This window comes from Rhinopithecus roxellana, chromosome 3 (assembly GCF_007565055.1).
Source record: "Rhinopithecus roxellana isolate Shanxi Qingling chromosome 3, ASM756505v1, whole genome shotgun sequence".
Taxonomy (NCBI): domain Eukaryota; kingdom Metazoa; phylum Chordata; class Mammalia; order Primates; family Cercopithecidae; genus Rhinopithecus; species Rhinopithecus roxellana.
This window is the reverse complement of record NC_044551.1, coordinates 10,592,806-10,610,860: the sequence shown is the minus strand read 5'-3', so window position 1 is coordinate 10,610,860 and position 18,055 is coordinate 10,592,806. Positions and strand designations below refer to the sequence as shown.

At 39.9% G+C, this 18,055-nt stretch overlaps 1 protein-coding gene across 1 annotated transcript in view; it reads left to right on the top strand.

The window, feature by feature from the left end:
• Window positions 1-17,492, top strand: part of SNX18 (sorting nexin 18) — a 28,136-nt gene extending 10,644 nt beyond the window's left edge. The window contains exon 2 of the mRNA XM_010353160.2: window positions 14,067-17,492. Coding sequence (XP_010351462.1) covers window positions 14,067-14,320 — 254 coding nt within the window. The 3' untranslated portion in view covers window positions 14,321-17,492. The remainder of the gene's footprint in view (window positions 1-14,066) is intronic.
• The last annotated feature ends 563 nt before the right edge of the window (window positions 17,493-18,055 follow it).

The window sequence follows — 18,055 nt, the reverse complement described above, 5'->3', positions numbered from 1 at the left end:
AGGCTCTCTCAGTTCCATGAGGGAAGTAGAATGTGTGCACAGAGGACTGAGATAGAAAGTAGATTTAACTTAGTGCTGCGAATAAGACGGTGCATGGGAGTCCAGGGGATAGAGAGGAATTGTCAGTTTATGTTAGAGGCTTGAGTGGGCAGCATTTGGATTCTCCCTTTGAAATATGGTCACAGTGTGACTTTTGGAGGAGCATAGGGGGAAAGCGCACTCCTGATCTTAAAATGCTTTAGCATAGATTTGATAAGCATACAGTAATTGATAAGCAAGGTACCCAGTGCTCAGGTCAGTGAAGGGAACTGAAGTGAGGAGCTGTCACTGTACTATGCGAGACACAGTCGTGGACATGCACCATGATGTGAAATAGGACAGAAGGAGGAGTAATTATGGGGAGTGGATGGGAAGGTTCAGGGGTGGCTTCTGCCAGTCTCAGTCTAAGAAGAGTCTTGAAAACAAGTGGAAGTTTGCCCAGCCGGCAGAGTGGGGGAAGGGCATTGTGGGCCGAACCGTATGGGATCAGTCCTGACTGCCTCTCAGAACCAGCTGCTGAGGGGAGACAGCAGAAAATGGGGCCCCACCCTGGATCTGAATCAGAATGTCTGTGCTGCCTAGACATTGGTGTTCTTTGAAAAGCTCCTCACTTGCTTTTGATGTACTGCTGGGTTTACAGCTGCTGTTGGAGGTTATAGAGGAAACATGGAAGATCATATGGGGTGCTGACATGGTCAGGCCTTCACTTAAGATGGACAGGTCCTGGTGGCAGGTATAGAACGTGGTTGGGGGTTAAGTGAAATGGAGAGCTCTCACAGGAATTCAGACCAGATGTGATAACATCCTAACGGGGGGGAGTATCCATGGGGGTGGGAGCAGAACACAGAAGGGGCTGCTTGCCTGCAGAGTGGGGTAAGGGACAGGGAGAAGTACAAAATGACCTGCAGATTAGAGGCTTTGGGTCACCAGTAGAGATGCCTGGAGATGGCCTGGAGCGGGGTCTGCAGACTACAGCCCACGGGCCAGATTCACCCAGGCACCTGTTTGTTACAGTGCTTGAGCTAAGAATGGTTTTTGTATTTTTAAATGATTCTGTGTTTAATGGTTCTATAAGTCCCTACATAATAACCTCAATTTTCCCTCTGGACCTGCAAAACCTAAAATGCTTACTGTCTGGCCCTTAAAGAAAATGTTTGCTGACCCTTGACTTGGAGGACAAGCAGGTTAGGGGAGTGGGAGTGGCTACTCTTTATTGAGCACTTACTATGTGATAAGCAGTATTCCAAACATTTTATATATGTCCTTTTTTTTTTTTTCCACTAGAAAATTCAGAAGCGATACCTTGTCTTAATTCCATGCAGGAATGGGTCTGACAGCAGTGTGGTTGTTAGCATGGAATAAAACCAGGTGGGTTTGAATTCCTGCCAGCTTCACTGTGTAACCTTGGGCCACACACTTCTTAACCTCTGTTTCCTTGTGTGTAACATGGAGTAACTATGTTATTAATACAATAGTTGATAATGCTGAAAAATATTTTTCAGCATTAATTATCAGCTATTGTATTAGTTTCCTGTGGCTGCTGTAACAAATTCCTACAAACTAGGTGATTTACAACAACAGAAATGGATTCTCTTAGAGTTCTAGAGACGAGAAGTCTGGAAGGACAGTGTGGCAGTGCCATGCTCCCTTTAGAGGCTCTAGGGGAGACCCCTCCCTTGCCTCTCCAGCTTCTGGTGGTTGCCAGCAGCCCTTGGTTTTCCTTGCTCTGCAGCTGTATCACCTCAGTCTGTGCCTCCATCCTCACGTGGCATTCTCCCTGTGTCTCTGTCTCTGTCTCTGTCTTCTCTTAAGGACACCCGTTGTCCTAGATTTAGGGCCCACCCTAATCCAGAATGACCTTACCTTAACTAATTACATATTCAGAGACCCTGCTTCCAAAAAAGGTCACAGTCAAAGGTTCCATGTAGATTTTAGGGGTACACTATTTAACTCAGCGCAGTTTTTAACTCCCCCAAAGTGGTGTCATCTCATTTGGTGGCTGTGAAAACTGAGGCTCAGGGAAGTTGAGTGATTTTCCAGGCTCACGGAGCTAATGAGGAGAGCTAGGGTTCGAGCGCGTTATTTGCCTCAAGTTGAGACTGATACTTCTTATGCTACAATACGTAACATGCTTGTTAGAAAATGGACTTATTCTACAGGCAGTCAGCAGCCATAAAGGTTTCAAACTGAAGAGTGACATTTAATCATAATCAAAATAGCTATCATGTTTTGAAGACTTCCTGTGTGCCAAGCATGGTGCTTTGTGTTTTATATTTTTTATATCTATTTAAGCTTCATAGGAGCTTTTGAGATAAATGCTCTTCTTATACCCATTTTGCAGACAGGAGCTGAACCACAGAATTTTTTTTTTTTTTTTTTGAGACAGACTTTTGCTCTTGTTACCTAGGCTGGAGTGCAGTGGCGTGATCTCGGCTCACCGTAACCTCCACCTCCTGGGTTCAAGCGATTCACCTGCCTCAGCCTCCTGAGTAGCTGGGATTATAGGTGCCTGCCACCACTCCCGGCTAATTTTTTGTATTTTTAGTAGAGACGAGGTTTCACCATGTTGGCCATGCTGGTCTCGAACTCCTGACCTCAGGTGATCTACCTGCCTCGGCCTCCCAAAGTGCTGGAATTACAGGTGTGAGTCACCGCGCCCAGCCAAACCACAGAAATTTAAACTGCAAGTTCCCGGAGGCATCCTTCGCTGGTGCACCCTGGCTCCCTGAGGCAGGGCTTTTGGCAGTTACTCCTGTTGGTCGGGCAGAGATGAGAAGGCTTTTAGAGTACTCCAGGGGAAGAGTTGGTTTTGGAAAGGAACAGGTGAACTCGAGACACCTGCTAGGTATCATGGCAGGACCTGGTGAGGCGCTGGCTATCCTGAGGAATCTAGTGTTACCTTAGAGGTTTTAAGTTTGGGTGGTAGAAAGGAGTGAAGCCAGTGATAGAAGAGGTAGGCAGACTGAGAAGAGGAGCAGGACTAAAAGGAAAGACCAGGAATGGGGCTGAAGGGAGTCTTAGAAAATCCTATTTTCCAGGCCTTTTATTGTGTTTAGTTATGTTGACATTTGTGATTTTCACCAGAACCACCTATTGTCTGCAGCAAGACATTTTTAACTAAATCCTAATAGATGTTAGTGTGGATAATCTGTAAATTTTCACGTTTTATGATTTGTATTTCACGTATATTTTAAAACTTGATACATTTTTAGATGCTTTGTTTTGTGTTTAGTTGGTTATTTATGATTTCATGCAAGGATGTCCAGATGTGGTCAGAGTAAAGACTCACAGCCACCGGACACCTGGGCCCTGCCAGTGCAAGGCAGCAGGAAAAGCACAGGAGTGAGGAGTGTCCTTACGTTTAAAACAGCTTAGTTAGGAATTATCTCCACAGCTTCGTGATCATGAAGGGATGTGAAGTGGTACTCAGGGTAACGAAGAGTGCTTGTGCTGTTCACCAGGCAGTACCACCGTGGCATACGTGGCAATTGGGACAATGGCGTTTACAGTTTCAGATAAAAACTGGAAAATTACCTGAAAACGAGAAATGCATTCTTTGCAAATATTCTGCTAACTCCAGCATGAACCACAGTGCTCTCAGATAGGGTCCCGTAAGTGCCCTGGCACCGCGTGTGTGGCTCGCCTTGCCTTGGCTTCTCTTCTAAAGAGCAGGGCCACTTTACTCTCTTCCTGGCCCCATCTAGTGGGACTTTCGTTTAGATTTATTTTAGCAGCTTCTATTTAGATTTATTTTGGCTTGGGTCTCCCTTTATCTTTCTAGAAAAAAAGAGAATAAGGTTTTACCTTTCATTAAAGGTACTTTCCCGAGTTCACTCTTTTCTTTGGTACAGATATGCTTGTTGTCATGTGTCAAAAGTGTTGGCAGCTTGCAAAGATATCTATTGTTGCTTTTTTTTTTGGTAGAGACTAGTACCAGTATCTGTGCACATACCTCAGGTAATTAAAGAACTGGGCACTGCAGACTTCAGGCCCCAATTTGTGTTCTCTGAATTTGAACCATTATATAAGTTTTACTTTACAAAATCAGTTTTTTAAAAGTTTCATTGTATGGTCAGCATTATCAAGGATAGTATGTCTACCTTATTTTATTAAGATTCTATGGGTATCAGATCTTTAAGAAAAGAAACAATACATGGTTTTCTTTCTCATTCTCAGATTTTAAAGTCTTCATCTATATTTGCTTGGCTATAGGCAACATTTTAGACATCATACCCAAAAACACTTCTCAAATAAAGACACTGTGTTTTCAGAATTCTCCTGAAACTATCACCCTAGTAATTTTATCACATATTTAATATTCATTATAGACTGGAACACAAGAACCTTTATATATATAAAATTACCAGCAAGAAACAGTTTTGCTAGATAAACCACAAGAGGTACAATCATGTGATTTCTCTCTTCATTTTTGGAATGAGGTGAACTGTATGAATACATATGCATAGTAAGTAAAAGTAATCATGTTTTAAGGTATTTATACTCAAGTGAATATTTGTATTCAAACTGAATATCATTCTGCATTTAGACATTAGGTAATTGCTGAATGAAACTATAAGAACTACTTAATTAGAGTATAGCAACACTTTTACCTGAAACAGACGGATGATATCTTCAGGATGAAATCAAGCTTAGAGGCCTGAATTCTTTAAGTGATTTTTTTTTTCCATCAAGCAACCAGGTTTTTTTATTTTTGCAATTGACTATGCTTGTCTTTATCCTCTTCCCTACTTTTCAAAATGGTTCAAAAGTTCTCTTTGTCATTTATTATATTTATGAATTTAAAAGTGCATTTTAAATTATCTTTGAATTTTGATAGTTATAGCTTTAGGGACCTTTATTAGTCCATTCAGAAAATTGCTTTCCCTGACTTGAGTTCAGTATATTAATTTTGTACCCTCCAGGGTTTATTAATGTGGTCCAAATCCTGGAGCCCACTTAGTATGAATCCATGCAGGAATAGTATTTAGGGTCTGGAGGTGGTTTGTGGGTTGCTCATCCCTATGTTGGTGGCATAGGCTCCTAGGAGGCGTGGGGTACTGGTGTAGTGTGCTGTGTTTGAGGCCGGTCTATGGGGCTTTGCAATTGCCATGGGTAGGGCAGTCGGCCACGTACAAGGGAATTGCCTGAGTTGGGCAGACCCAGGTTGACATGCAGCTGGACACTGAGTAAAATTATTTAGTTTCCCGGAGTTTCACTTTCTGCCTCTGAAAATGGTGGCAATGATTACTTTTATTTCAGGGTTAAAGAGAAGAAAATGAGACATGCAAAGTGCAGAGCACAGGTGTGCACAGCGCAGGCACTCCTCTGTGATGGTCGAGTGGCTGGATGGCCGTCCTGCTTCTCTATTTTAAGTGGATGCTGGCCTTTGCTTTTTGAGACGTTTTGCTCAAAACAATATGAAAAAGTAAAAATAAATATTAGAGCAGAGAGGGGGAAGGGTAATCAACAAGTAGGTGGAGACCAACAGGGAGGAAGGAAAGGGGAGGGGAAGAAGTTAATGGGGAGTTAGCAGGGAAGGCCAGGGTGTGGATCCCAGCAGTGAGAGGATAAGAACCCAATAGGCCATGTTGACCAAATTAGCATTTTCTTTCAGCATGTTACATGTGCCAGGGAATGAAGAAAAACAGGCCGAGTCCAGTCTTGAGCGACTTCTAAAGGCAGCTGTCCCTGTTGCCCTTCAGCCTGTCTCCTGTTCTTTCCCGTACACCATGGCTTCTGTTTTCTGGGGAAGGGCCCCTGGAAGACAGAAATCGAGTTAATGTTTTTGGCACATTCATGATTTCAAAATTAAATAAGGTGCTTTCTTTTTTCTTTTTTTTTTTAAGGGAGAAAATGTAGCTTTGGATTCCTGTTGCTTAGTGACTGGGCCTTTTGTATAATTAGCCTTAGAAGAGACAAAACATACTGAGAATAAGAGATTGGATTGAGGAAAAGAAGGCAAAGTTCAGGTACAAGAACTGGATGGGGTTGGGCGGGGACCTCTTGGAGCCATGGCAAGCCCCGTGGGGGCCTGAGTTTGGGGCCAGGCAGAAAGAGGGAAAACAGTAAGGAGGCCAGACAGCTTCTTTAAAGGGAGGGCAGGGCCTTGCCTGGTTAAAATGCCTGAGGCAGTACAGTGTATGAGGGCTTTTTTTTTTCTTTTTTTTTTCTCCCCCCGTCTCACTTTGATGGGTCAGAAGTTTCTAGGAAAATTCTGATTAAAATGCCTGCGGCAGTACAGTGTATGAGGGTTTGCTTTTTTTTTCTTCTTTTTTCCCCCGTCTCACTTTGATGGGTCAGAAATTTCCAGGCAAGTTGTTTCTCCCTGCGAATGAGAAGCAGAGGAACATGAAACAGAAGAGTTTAGTGCAGTGCAAGTGCATCTACTAGTGTGCTCGTTGAGTTTCAGCTTGCAGTGTGTTCGTAATATGTGCGCATGGGCTACATGACTCAAGAGATTCACTACTCTCGTACTGTCATTCTAGAAAAAAATTGGCATTGAAATCTTAAGTGTTTTTACTGATGGAAACAGTTTAATGATAGGCTTTGTAAATAGTGTAATGCTTTTGAAAATGGTGCTGATTTCTAATTCATAATTTTTAAACGATTTTTAAAAATTTGAGCCTTTTAAGGTAATATTAATGAACCTTGTCACATGATTAAAAATTCTTTTGTTTTCATTGTTTTATATTCATTGTAAACATGAGTAATATAATTCCTCTGAAATTGAGAACATATGTATTATAAACAAAAACATAGTTATTTCTTGCTTTCCTCTTTTCAGCCTGAGCATCCTTTAGAGCTGCGAGATGGCTTACATTGGTTAGATACAAAGAAAAAAGGTAGGAGGGGGGATGGAAGTGAATTTAGGACATTTGCTTTCTCTGGAGCTAGGACTGGTGATGGAGAAGTGGGGCAAAGTACCTTTCTCTGAGCTTTGACAATTGCACTGATATGAAAATGAGCCCTGTTGGGAATTTTACAGGTACAGAATCAGCTTGGGAGTCTAGGAGATTTTGTTAATAACAAATCCTAAACCAAAGTAAAAATATTGGTTTAATTTTCCTTTTAATTCTCAAAATGTAGAAAGGAAAGGATCCTTTTCAACAATGTAGCAGGTTCAAGTCTCCATCTCAGGCCTTAATCCATTCAATCTATGCCCACAAAAAGGGTAGTAGGTCTCCTGAATGAGGATGCCCTGCTTGGAAGGGAGAATGGGACGTGCCAGGGCTGTCAGGCAGGTAGAGGTGGGGTCTTTGCCATGAATTAGCTGTGGGACTTTGAACAAGTGGCTCACCCTCTTCTTTGTAGAATGGAGAGAATTGTATAAAAACTCTTCTAAGACCTTTTTAGCATTAAAAAAAAAAAAAAAAAAAAAAAAAATCTGAGAGCCAGCTCTGCCTTTCTCACCTGGGAAGCAGCTCTGCCTAGCCTTCCCCAGAGGGCGTCTCCAGGACTGGAGTGTGAGAAGGTGCTTTCCGGCTCCTTCCTCTCCTTTAGGAATTAGAACTGAGGGTTTTTAGTTCCTGAGTGCACTTTCTATCCTGTGGAAGAATTCGAGCAATCCACCAAACTAATGCAATAATTAAGTTGAACTCTCTACCAAAATTTGACTCTCAACAGGTAAACCTTCTTAGGAGGAGCTTACTCTAGGATCCTTCCTGCCTCCTTCACAGAGATACCCTGAGGAAGAAACAGCTGCAGTGTGTTGGAGGTTCAGCCTGGGGGGCATTCCGGGCTCCTTTTGCCTATTCAGGATCACTATCTTGGGATGTAGTTGAAATCTATTGCCTCACTTTAAATAATTATTTTTCCTGTACTTCAGGTTCATTTTAAGAATGTATTTTTCAGGCTGGGCACAGCAGCTTATGCTTTTAATCCCAGCAGTTTGGGAGGCTGAGGCGGGTGGATCGCTTGAGCTCAGGTGTTGGAGACCGACCGGCCTGGGCAACATGGTGAAACCTTGTCTCTACAATTTAAATTAAATAGAGAAGAAAATTTCTTTTCGGTTTTGTAACTTGGGGAGGCTGCACTACTTCATGTGTAAATAGTGTTTTCTTCTGAATTGGAAAAGTTACTACTTCATTGGTAGGTTTTTTAAAGAGTATATTCACACTGGTCTGTATTGTCAGCCTCTTATTTAATCTCTAATGTGCACCTGCATTTTCTTTTCATAATAAAATCGTAATATGTTCATGCTATTTCAGATGCAGCTAACTAATGTCTGTTACTTTAGCCCAAGAAGCAGTTTCAGTTTACAGTGACATTGTCGTTGGAAAATGTTTTTCCCTCTGATTACACCTGTTTATTATTTTCTTTCATCTTAAAGCTGTTCCCCTAACTATGAGTACTGTGGGACCTTTTGTTTGTTCTAACAGTGATGCTTTTGACCTTAGACTTCATTGTATAATTGCTCCCCCATTCTTTCGTTTCCCTCTTCTGTTTTGAAAGCAGCGTGGTGGCAATATGATGTTTATGAGGGGAGGGAGCTGGCAAGGGGGCATGTTCCTCCTAAATTAGCCTCTTAAAAAGCAGAGCTTTTGATGCTATTGCCTGTTTTCATGTTGGTTCTGTGATAAAAATGTGTAGCTCTTGTGTTATTTAGATTCTGGGCAACATTTTTAGTTTTCATTTACACTCCTCCAGTTTGGTTAAAAAACAATGCAGAATAGCCCTGAGAATGCTTAAAAAATGCTCTCCTCCTTTATTACGGCTCTGCAGAGAATGCTTAAAAAACGCTGTCATACTTTGTTACAGCTCTGCAGCTGGTTGTATTGTACCTCTGCAGTTGTTTCTTAGGCAGCTACAAATTACTTAATTTCTAAAGCTATCCTAGAAGTAGCAAGTCTATGATGATCTAACTCTGCTCCAATAGTTTCTGCCTCCAACGTGCTAGAACTGAAAATTTTGCTCTCTGCCTTTCTTGTGATATTTACAATTTTGAATATGAAGATAGTTGTGAAACCTAAAAATATGTACACATAATTCCCAGTTTGAGCAGTTAGATCAACTGTAAGAACCCAACCATTTGTAACAAAACCAAATTCTACTTCTAATAATAATACTATTTCACTCACATCTAGCCAATGCTTGTAATACTGTTTCTATTGGAAAAATATGTTTCCACTTTCTTTTTGACTGAACTCAAGAGTTAGGAGCTAGGCAGAGTTAGGCAGAGGTGGGTAGAGGGAAGCTTCCTGGGAACCCCAGAAAGTGGTTCTGTGTGTTAGTCCCCAAGTGTTAAACACTCACGCTGTCTGTCTGTGGATCACTTGAGCTGTTTAAAAGATGTCATTTTTTTTTTTCTGTTTACTTCTAGTCAGAACTAGTCAATTGACTTCCATAATTAGCTTACCGTTTTCATAGGGAGGAGAGTACTGATACCTTTACTGTTTGTTAAAAGGTGTACAGAAAAAAACTAATTGGAAAGTTGTGAGATTAGTTTTTAAAAAAAGAAATTATTTTCTTGGGAAAAGATGTATATATTGTAAAACTTTGCAAAGTATTTTATAAGAGTTAACTTTTTTCATTTGGCTTCAGATGTTGGAAGGTCCTTGGCGTTGTCATTCTGAACATTAACAGCTCTTATCTTCAATTCAGGATATATTCAGGAACTCTCGATTTTTAATTTGTTCCAAGTATATTACTCTCAACTTGTTTTATTGCTAATCATCTTTAACTTTCTTTTGAAGGTGTATCTGGAAGAAAATCAATTTAGTTACATCTCAGTTAAAGGAAGTTATTTTTGTTTTTAAAAACTTGTTCTACATTTGTGGCTACAATTTTATGGAGACATAATCTTCCTTGATTACACGTAGCTCTCCTTATTCTACAAATTTGTACTTTTAAAGTATGCTATTTAATACCTTAATTTACCATTTTATGTAGTTTTTATTTTTTAATTTTTTAGACAGGGTCTTGCTTTATTACTCAGGCTGGAGTGCAGTGACATGATCACAGGTCACTGCAGCCTGGAATTCCTGGACTCTCCTGCCTCAACCTCCTGAGTAGCTGGGAGTACAGGTGTGCGTCACCACACCTGACTAGCACTTTCTCTTCTAAATAGTTGTAGTGCTTGCTTTGAAGTCAGTTATGCAGTCAGATCCCATCTCAGCCTCCTGCTGGGTTATGTGGATGACGGTCAGGCTCAAAGATGTTGCATAACTTCCTCAATTTCCTTGTAGTAAAACTAGGAGTAATGTCTGTTGTAAAGTTGTAGTGAAAGTTAGAATGTAGTGAAAGTTAGATGGAAAATGTCTAGCATATGTTGTTACTATTTCTAGCAGCTACCATTTACTGTTCAGATATTCTATTCTCTACCCTCCACCCTGCCACCATCCATAGCGCAGTGCGCATGTAGCAGGCCCTCTGAGCGTTTTCTGTTGTCAAATTGGTCACATGTTATCTTGGAGAAAGCCGTATTCAACTCCCATGCAGAATTGTGTGCTTCGTGGACCTGTCTCACTTTGCGTCAGGGTAGTTTGCCTGCCCTGACGGTGCTTTGCGGTGTGGCTCCTGTTTGAATCTCCCTGTTCTATCAGTGTGCTCTATACATGCCAGGCTTTCCATAAATGTTCACATTAAAATTACCACCCCGGAGCCCAACCTTTTGGGGACTTTTAAAAACAGCAACATTTTGAGTTATTCACTTAATAAATTCATACTTGGGAAAAAAATGAGTCTTTGGTTTTGTTTTGTTTTGTTGTTTTCTTGGTTTTTTTTAAAAGATGGAGTTTCACACTCGTTGCCCAGCCTGGAGTGCAATGGTGCGATCTTGGCTCACTGCAACCTCCGCCTCCTGGGTTCAAGCGATTCTCCTGCCTCAGCTTCCCGGGTACCTGGGATTACAGGCGCTTGCCACCATGCCTGACTAAAAATGAGTCCGAAATTCTTCTTGGCTTCTCTAGTATGTATGCTTAGGAAGCTTGAAGGTATTACATGCTGGCAAGATCCTGGGGCCTCAAAGAGATGTTAATACTCATTGCTGTATCCGAGACTTTGGAAAATGTATGCTGATATAAGTTGTAAAAACTTTAGACTTGTGTTTTTTTTTTTTTTTTTTTTTTTTTGAGATAGGGTTTTACTCTGTCACCCAGCAGGCTGGAGGTACAGTGCTGTGATCACAGCTCATTGCAGCCTCAACCTCCCAGAATCAGATGATCCTCCCACCTCAGCCTCTGGAGTAGCTGAGATTATAGACGTGCACTGCCAGGACTGGCTAAATTTTTGTATTTTTCATAGGAATGGGGTTTCACCATGTTGCCCAGGCTGGTCTCAAACTCCTGGCTTCGCCCATCCCCCTGTCTCAGCCTCCCAAATTGCCGGGATTTTAGGCACGAGCCACCATGGCAAGCCCTAGACTTGTTGATTTTTAAATTGGTTGTTACGGATGCACGTCTGTAATTCTATATAACGCAATGCAGTTTCTCAAAATATGGTGAACTAATTTGGAGTTTGACAAGCTGCAACTTAGTTGACATTCACCCAATTCAAGGCCAGGTTTCAGAGCTTCTCTATACTAGACTCTATTTTCTATGGTGAAAAGCCAGGCTCTAGTAGTTAGAGCAAGTAATACTTGCAGAATATTACCAGTACAGGCAATAGCTGTTACGTAGGTCAAGCTCTGAGCAGGGCAGGATCCTGCATTCTGGTCCTTAGCATTTGAACATAGGACTGTGGCTTCCTCGGGTACCTTGTATTGAAATCAGATGAAAATATAGTCAAATCATTTGAGATTTTTCTCTTTTAATTTCCTATTCCCTTTATCATTATAAAACATGTATGTTTTCACTACACATTCTCAGTCTTTTTGAATTTTTTTCTCCTTTAGTTTTACCTGTTATATACTTTCCTTTTCTTTTCTTTTTTTTCTCTTTTTTTGAGACAGAGTTTCACTCTTGTTGCCCAGGGTGGAGTGCGGTGGAGTGCAGTGTTGTGATCTCAGCTCACTGCACCCTCTGCCTTCCGGCTTCAAGCGATTTTCCTGCCTCAGCCTCCCGAGTAGCTGGGATTACAGGTGCCTGCCACCATGCCCAGCTAATTTTTGTATTTTCAGTAGAGATGGAGTTTCACCATGTTGGCCAGGCTGGTCTCGATTTCCTGACCTCAGGTGATCCACCCACCTCAGCCTCCCAAAGTGTTAGGACTGCAGGCATGAGCCACTGCGCCCGGCCCCTCCTGTCTTTTCAACTTCAATTTCTGTATATGAAATGTGAAACCTGTACAAATATAACAAAGATAAATGTTTTACAATAAATTATTACTAATTTTTTATGTTGGGGAGATGTCTTTCTCTTCAAGCAGGCAAATTTTAGTGCTTTGCTGATAACTGTCAGCCATAGTAGAAATGTTTAAAAGGCCTTACTTTCAGAGTGATGGCTTCTTAGTAGAACTGGGGTGGGGTCTTCCTCTGTCTAGCAGAGCGTGCTTCTCTGCCATGGCTTAGGTGGAAGTGGTGTGGGCATGTGTGCTCCTTGCAGCTGCAGTACCCATGTGTTCTTGTTTCAGGGCTTTGCTGCTTTTCACTTAAAGGGCTCATTTAGAATAAATCAATGAAAATAAATGTGTACATATGTGCACACCTGCACATACATTTATATGGATGAAATTTGCTGTTGGTGCTTTTTCATTTCTCAGGTCTTTGAACTATGCCAAAAAAGCATACTGCTTTACCTTTAAGGGTTTTGTTTAATATTGTACTTTATATTATTCTGTAGGAGATTTGAAGAAATTTAGAAATAGGGCATCTTTCCTCGTATATTTCACCATTGGGTAAAACAACATTTCCGAAACAAAGTCTCTCAGTTTCTGTACCTCCTTCTACTCAAGGTTCCTGGTTCCCTCCTCAGTAGTGCTGTGTTCTCAGACTGCCAAGCCAGGCACTCTAGCTGCTTCTCTCTGTGTTCTGTCTTGTCTTTCAGTATGATTTGGTGGAATGAGTGCTAGGCACAGCAGGGAAATCTGAATTCTTAAGCTGGCTTTGTTCAAGTGATTTGAGCTTTATCATTACTCATTCCCAAGAACTCAGGAATAGCCTATTTCCTACCCCTAAACATTCTCAATCTTTTGGGTCTTTGTATGACTGTGCTTCCAGGGGAGGGCCTGCCTTCATATGGCACCTGCCGGAGTGGCCAATCCTTCACCCCCACCCCTGCAACACCCTCTGTTGATACTTCTAGGCATGAGATTATGGAACCGCTGGCATCATTCCTAAGTCATCATCAGGGCAGAGTTAACACTCAACAATCCTTATAGTCCCAAAAAAGGGGCAAATTCTTATTAAAGCCCTTGTACTCCAGGTGTGGGTCTCCCGATGCAACATGAAGTCAAAATCAGACATGTGTTCGCAATTCACCCCTTCACCAGGCACTTTCTGTGTGTTGAGCACTTCAGCTAGGTGTTTACTCTGGATGACAAGATATGGGCTTGGCCAACCCTGATGAGGGTGACCTCCAATTGTAGACTGGCAGCATCGCCAAGCACCCTCCACCACTGTGACATGATTCCAAAACACAACGTGTGTTGGTACTAACTTGTTTCAGAGACTGGTTCTAGAGTCTTAATTATTTAGTGAGACTTTCTGAGGAAGTGGGTTTGGATCCTTTACGGGATGTTTTTATAAACAGTGTAATTCTCTTAATATATGTGGAAATAATGATGTCACACCTTTTAAGCGTGTGAAAACTGCATTTTCTTGTTGTGTCTTTAAAAGGACATTTCCTTTCAGTTTATCATCAATTATGTATAGCATCTCTACCTGGAGGAGATGAGATACCACAGATTGTTGGTCAGAATGGCAAACAATAGTTTTTGAAGAGAAATTTTAACAAAGGGAGTGTTTTCAGAAACTTTACTGGATTCCTTCTTTTTTTTAAATGAGTAATTATGGTCCTTACTTTAAATTTCAAAGGTATTGAAAGTAGTTTGGGCAACTATTTATAATGCCCAAGATTCTGTTTAATATGTAGTTATGTCATTGGGATTTGTGGATATATAGGATTTTAATTAATTGTTATTTTTAACTACAGGAGCTCTTACCAAAGTCAAGGAGAGTAGGCGACACGTGGAGGAAGGGAAGATGGAGGTGCAGAAGGCCGACGGCATTCAGGATCGCTGTAACACTATTTCTTTTGCCACTTTGGCTGAAATTCACCACTTCCATCAAATTCGAGTAAGAGACTTTAAATCACAGATGCAGCATTTCTTACAACAACAAATAATATTTTTCCAAAAAGTTACCCAGAAGTTGGAAGAAGCTCTTCACAAATATGATAGTGTTTAATGACTGGACATTGGATTCTGGACTTTTTCAGTTCAAGGATAATTTCTACAGCAGAATAAAAACTGCTGTCAAAGAGCTATTGCCAACTATCAGTGGTGGTACAAGGACGGTTTTGTGTTCAACTGAAACCCAGCTGAATTTATAATTATGTAGGAAATAAACAGTTAATGTGGTTATATAATAGAAACAGTGCCACACATTGTAACTAAATTATACTATGTATGCCTACACTACCATTGTAACTTTTGGAATAATGATTATACTGTTTGCCTTATTGCTTTTTGAAGTATGGGTATTTTAGTGCATACTTTGTAGACCTCAAAACCCATGAAGGGTCTCAAAGAAGCTGGCTGGATAAAAGCCTGCTGTGGATGCCTTTTTACTCTCATAGATTGGGATTACCTAAATTCAACCTATTCTCTGTTTACAAACTCCAACTAGAGCAGCTATGCGACCTTGTGCCTTCAGACTCTTGGTTTTTCATTTCTCCCCGTCCCTCCCCCACCTTTTAAAGTAAGCCACAGCTTTTCTGATTGAAAGAGTGAAAGGCCAGTGCATATAATGACAAACTGATGATAACCTCATATTGGCAGTAGGGTATGGGGTGGGGTCGGAGGATCAGCTGTCATCAATTTGCACAGCAAGTATTATCTCCTGATAAGATGCTGGTAAATGCAGGGGAGTGAGATTTATTGCTCATCTTTGGATATGAAGTCTATTAGGGAAGAAATGGTACCACTATTCCCTTAGATGCAACAGTAGCATAGCTTCTTCACCCAGGTGTCCCAAAAGCTTGGCGTGAAGATTTCAGCAAATATGTCTTACAACATGAGGAGGAGGAGTCTAAATCAGTCAGGGGATAAAAGTATCGAATCATTGACAACACACACTTGGCTTTAGTTCTTAGGAGGGTTTTGTTTTTGTTTTTAGCTTGAAGATTTCTTTTAATATTCAGTTTTTTTAAAAAAAAAATGGATCTACACTGTTAACTGATTGAGACTCCACTGTGATTCACTCGTTTACTTAAAAACTTTTCAGGGATGTCTGTAAATTTCAGTGTTATATGTTATGAAAAGTGGTGTTGATTGATCTAAGGAGGGACCAGAAATAATTTTTGCTATTCCAAATACTGAAGGAAAAAGATAATTGATTTATACTATGTTTAAAAAAAAAAAAAAAAAAAAAAAAAAAAAAAAAAAAAAAAAAGGTCTTGATGAGCCCCCCCAGGACATTTACCCTTAAAATTTATTTTAAATATATTCTTTTATTATTATAAGGGAAATACAGATGGCTGATAAATACCAAAAAGATTCAAAAGCAGCTTAATTTAAAAAGCACAAAGAGATTCTGGCTTACAATGCCCCAATCTCAATGTTTTTATAGTTGCTGAGCTAACTAATGTGATTATTGAGTTTACAGATTTAAAAACTGTCACTGTTACAGTATCTACTGTTTTTATGAAGTCAAACTTATGCTGCCTCAGAAATCCCTGGGTACTGAAATGGTAACACAGAAGTGAAGAGGTCACTTTGAAATATTGGTGAGTCACAAAGATTAAAGAAAAGGATCAGTTTGCAGATACTCAGAAAAGGTTATTGAAATAATTACTGAACAGCACATTTACTCTCTAAAAAGTAGTTTCATATGGGTTGAATTTTTAAGATCAGATGATCATTTTGATATTTGGTCAAAATTTTGTACCTTAGGTTACTTAGAGCCAGATTTAACATCAGGAACATTATGTGGCTTTGTCTTTACTACAGATAGGTGGAACTGTAACCAAATATATTGTTCTCTAAAACTTGTTGATGGCAAAATACAGTTCTATAAACAAAACCCATATGTATATATAAATGTTAATTTTGCAGAAGTCTGGAAATTACAACTATAGCATTTAAGTTTGAGTCTGTATTGGACAAATAAGCACCATGCTTTTCAAATGATTTAAAAATTACTTTTACTTGCCTCTTTATTTTGATGGTGGTTTGATTTTTTTTTTTTTTTTTAATAGTAAAATCACTAAACTTGTGCAATGGTAGCATGGAAATTATCCGAGGTATATTGTATGATTGTACTTTAGCCAGGGTGGACATAGCTTAAATTATAAAAACTAAAGATGAAAGTACCAGGAAGTATAAGTATAAGTTATACTTATATAAGTATAAATTCATGCTGCCTACTTCTAAGAGAACTTTCATTCTTCATAACCACATAACATTATAATGCCACTGATTCATAAGGGGTTTACATTAATTCTATGGGGGAGGACACTAGAATTATTAGTGTTCATTTTCATCTAAGATTTTTATTCTCTAACGTTCTTGGTCCTATTGAAACATTGCAGTACGCAAAACTACTGCAATGTTAAACCCAAGAGAAAAGCCATTATCATGTGTATGCTGGTCATCATGATCAGTGTGGTACAATTTTTTAAAATAAACTATCATGCCCTTCATGCCATTATTTGTCTTTATTTCTATGATTTGTAATCCTGATATGTGATGTGTTTGTAACACAGGGTGTGCACTTGAGCCTGGTTTTGCTGTTTTAATTAGGCAGAGTTGTTGATGTGCTGTAACTGTAATGCAGCGAGACTGGTTCTACAGCCATGCGGTGTGACCTCGTTCCCCATCCAAGCTGTTGTATATGAAGGTACCTACCCAGTTTGCGCCCAGAATGAGGGAACGCATTTGAAAGCGAAACGTAAAGCCAGTGCATGAATATTATAGTGATTGAGATTTTCTCAGGCTTCACTGATAGAGTTGTTTTGCATTTATTCACAATAATACAGCAGATTCTTACATGCTGATATTTAATTGTCTTACATTTTGCTGCTGTTCTCATAACTAAGGACTTGAAAAATATTTGAGTCTGTCAAGTATGTAAAGTTTGTGTATAAACTTATAAATGTCATTCTTAAGTTCATTGCCATAGCCATTTTCCCTTTATGTCTTCATTTTCTAAAAATCAAATGCCATGTCTGGTACCTTTAAATCCATAAGCATTCAGTTTTCTCATTTCCAACTTCATCTTTGGTTAACAGAATAAGTAAAACAGGGTTTTATTTATTTGTAGTCTAGAAATGTTGAATATTGTTTTATTTCCTTCAAAATGTTATGATTAGTGCAGATCAGCCATGTTTATCTTTTTTAAAAATAAACAGGTTGCTTTATTTCTGAGCTTCAATGGAATATTATAATTATTTTTTCTCCACTCGTCAAGGAGGCATTTATTTAATGTGAAGAATTACACAAAAAAATAGAAGAGCATGTTCTCTGTCTCGAGCTTCATCTGTAGTTACCATAGAAATTATTAATCAAACACTGTAGCTAATTTGATTAATTTAAAACCGTAGTTATTCAGATAGTGCCGTGGAGTATCTGCTTACATTAGTGACATCAGGAATTAAGCACATAGCAGTAAGTTGTGAGTGAGAGGTTTTGAAATAGTAGCTCCCATGAGTCCAACACCTGAGACAGAAGCAGGTGCTTGAGTACTTCACATACTGTCTGTTGGTTGCCATAAATAGGCAAACTCCAACACACATAAGCCAAAATATAATGGCTACGGGACCTGGCAAGTCTTGCAAGGGGCCAAAGTCCCATTTGACAAAGCTTGCCCTCTTTGTGGGGCTTTGTAGTGTTATATCTGCTTATCTTTACAGATTTGTTTTACATATATATATTTTTTCTCCTGGCCTGCCTTTCAAAGCATCTTGTAATGTCTAAAATGGCC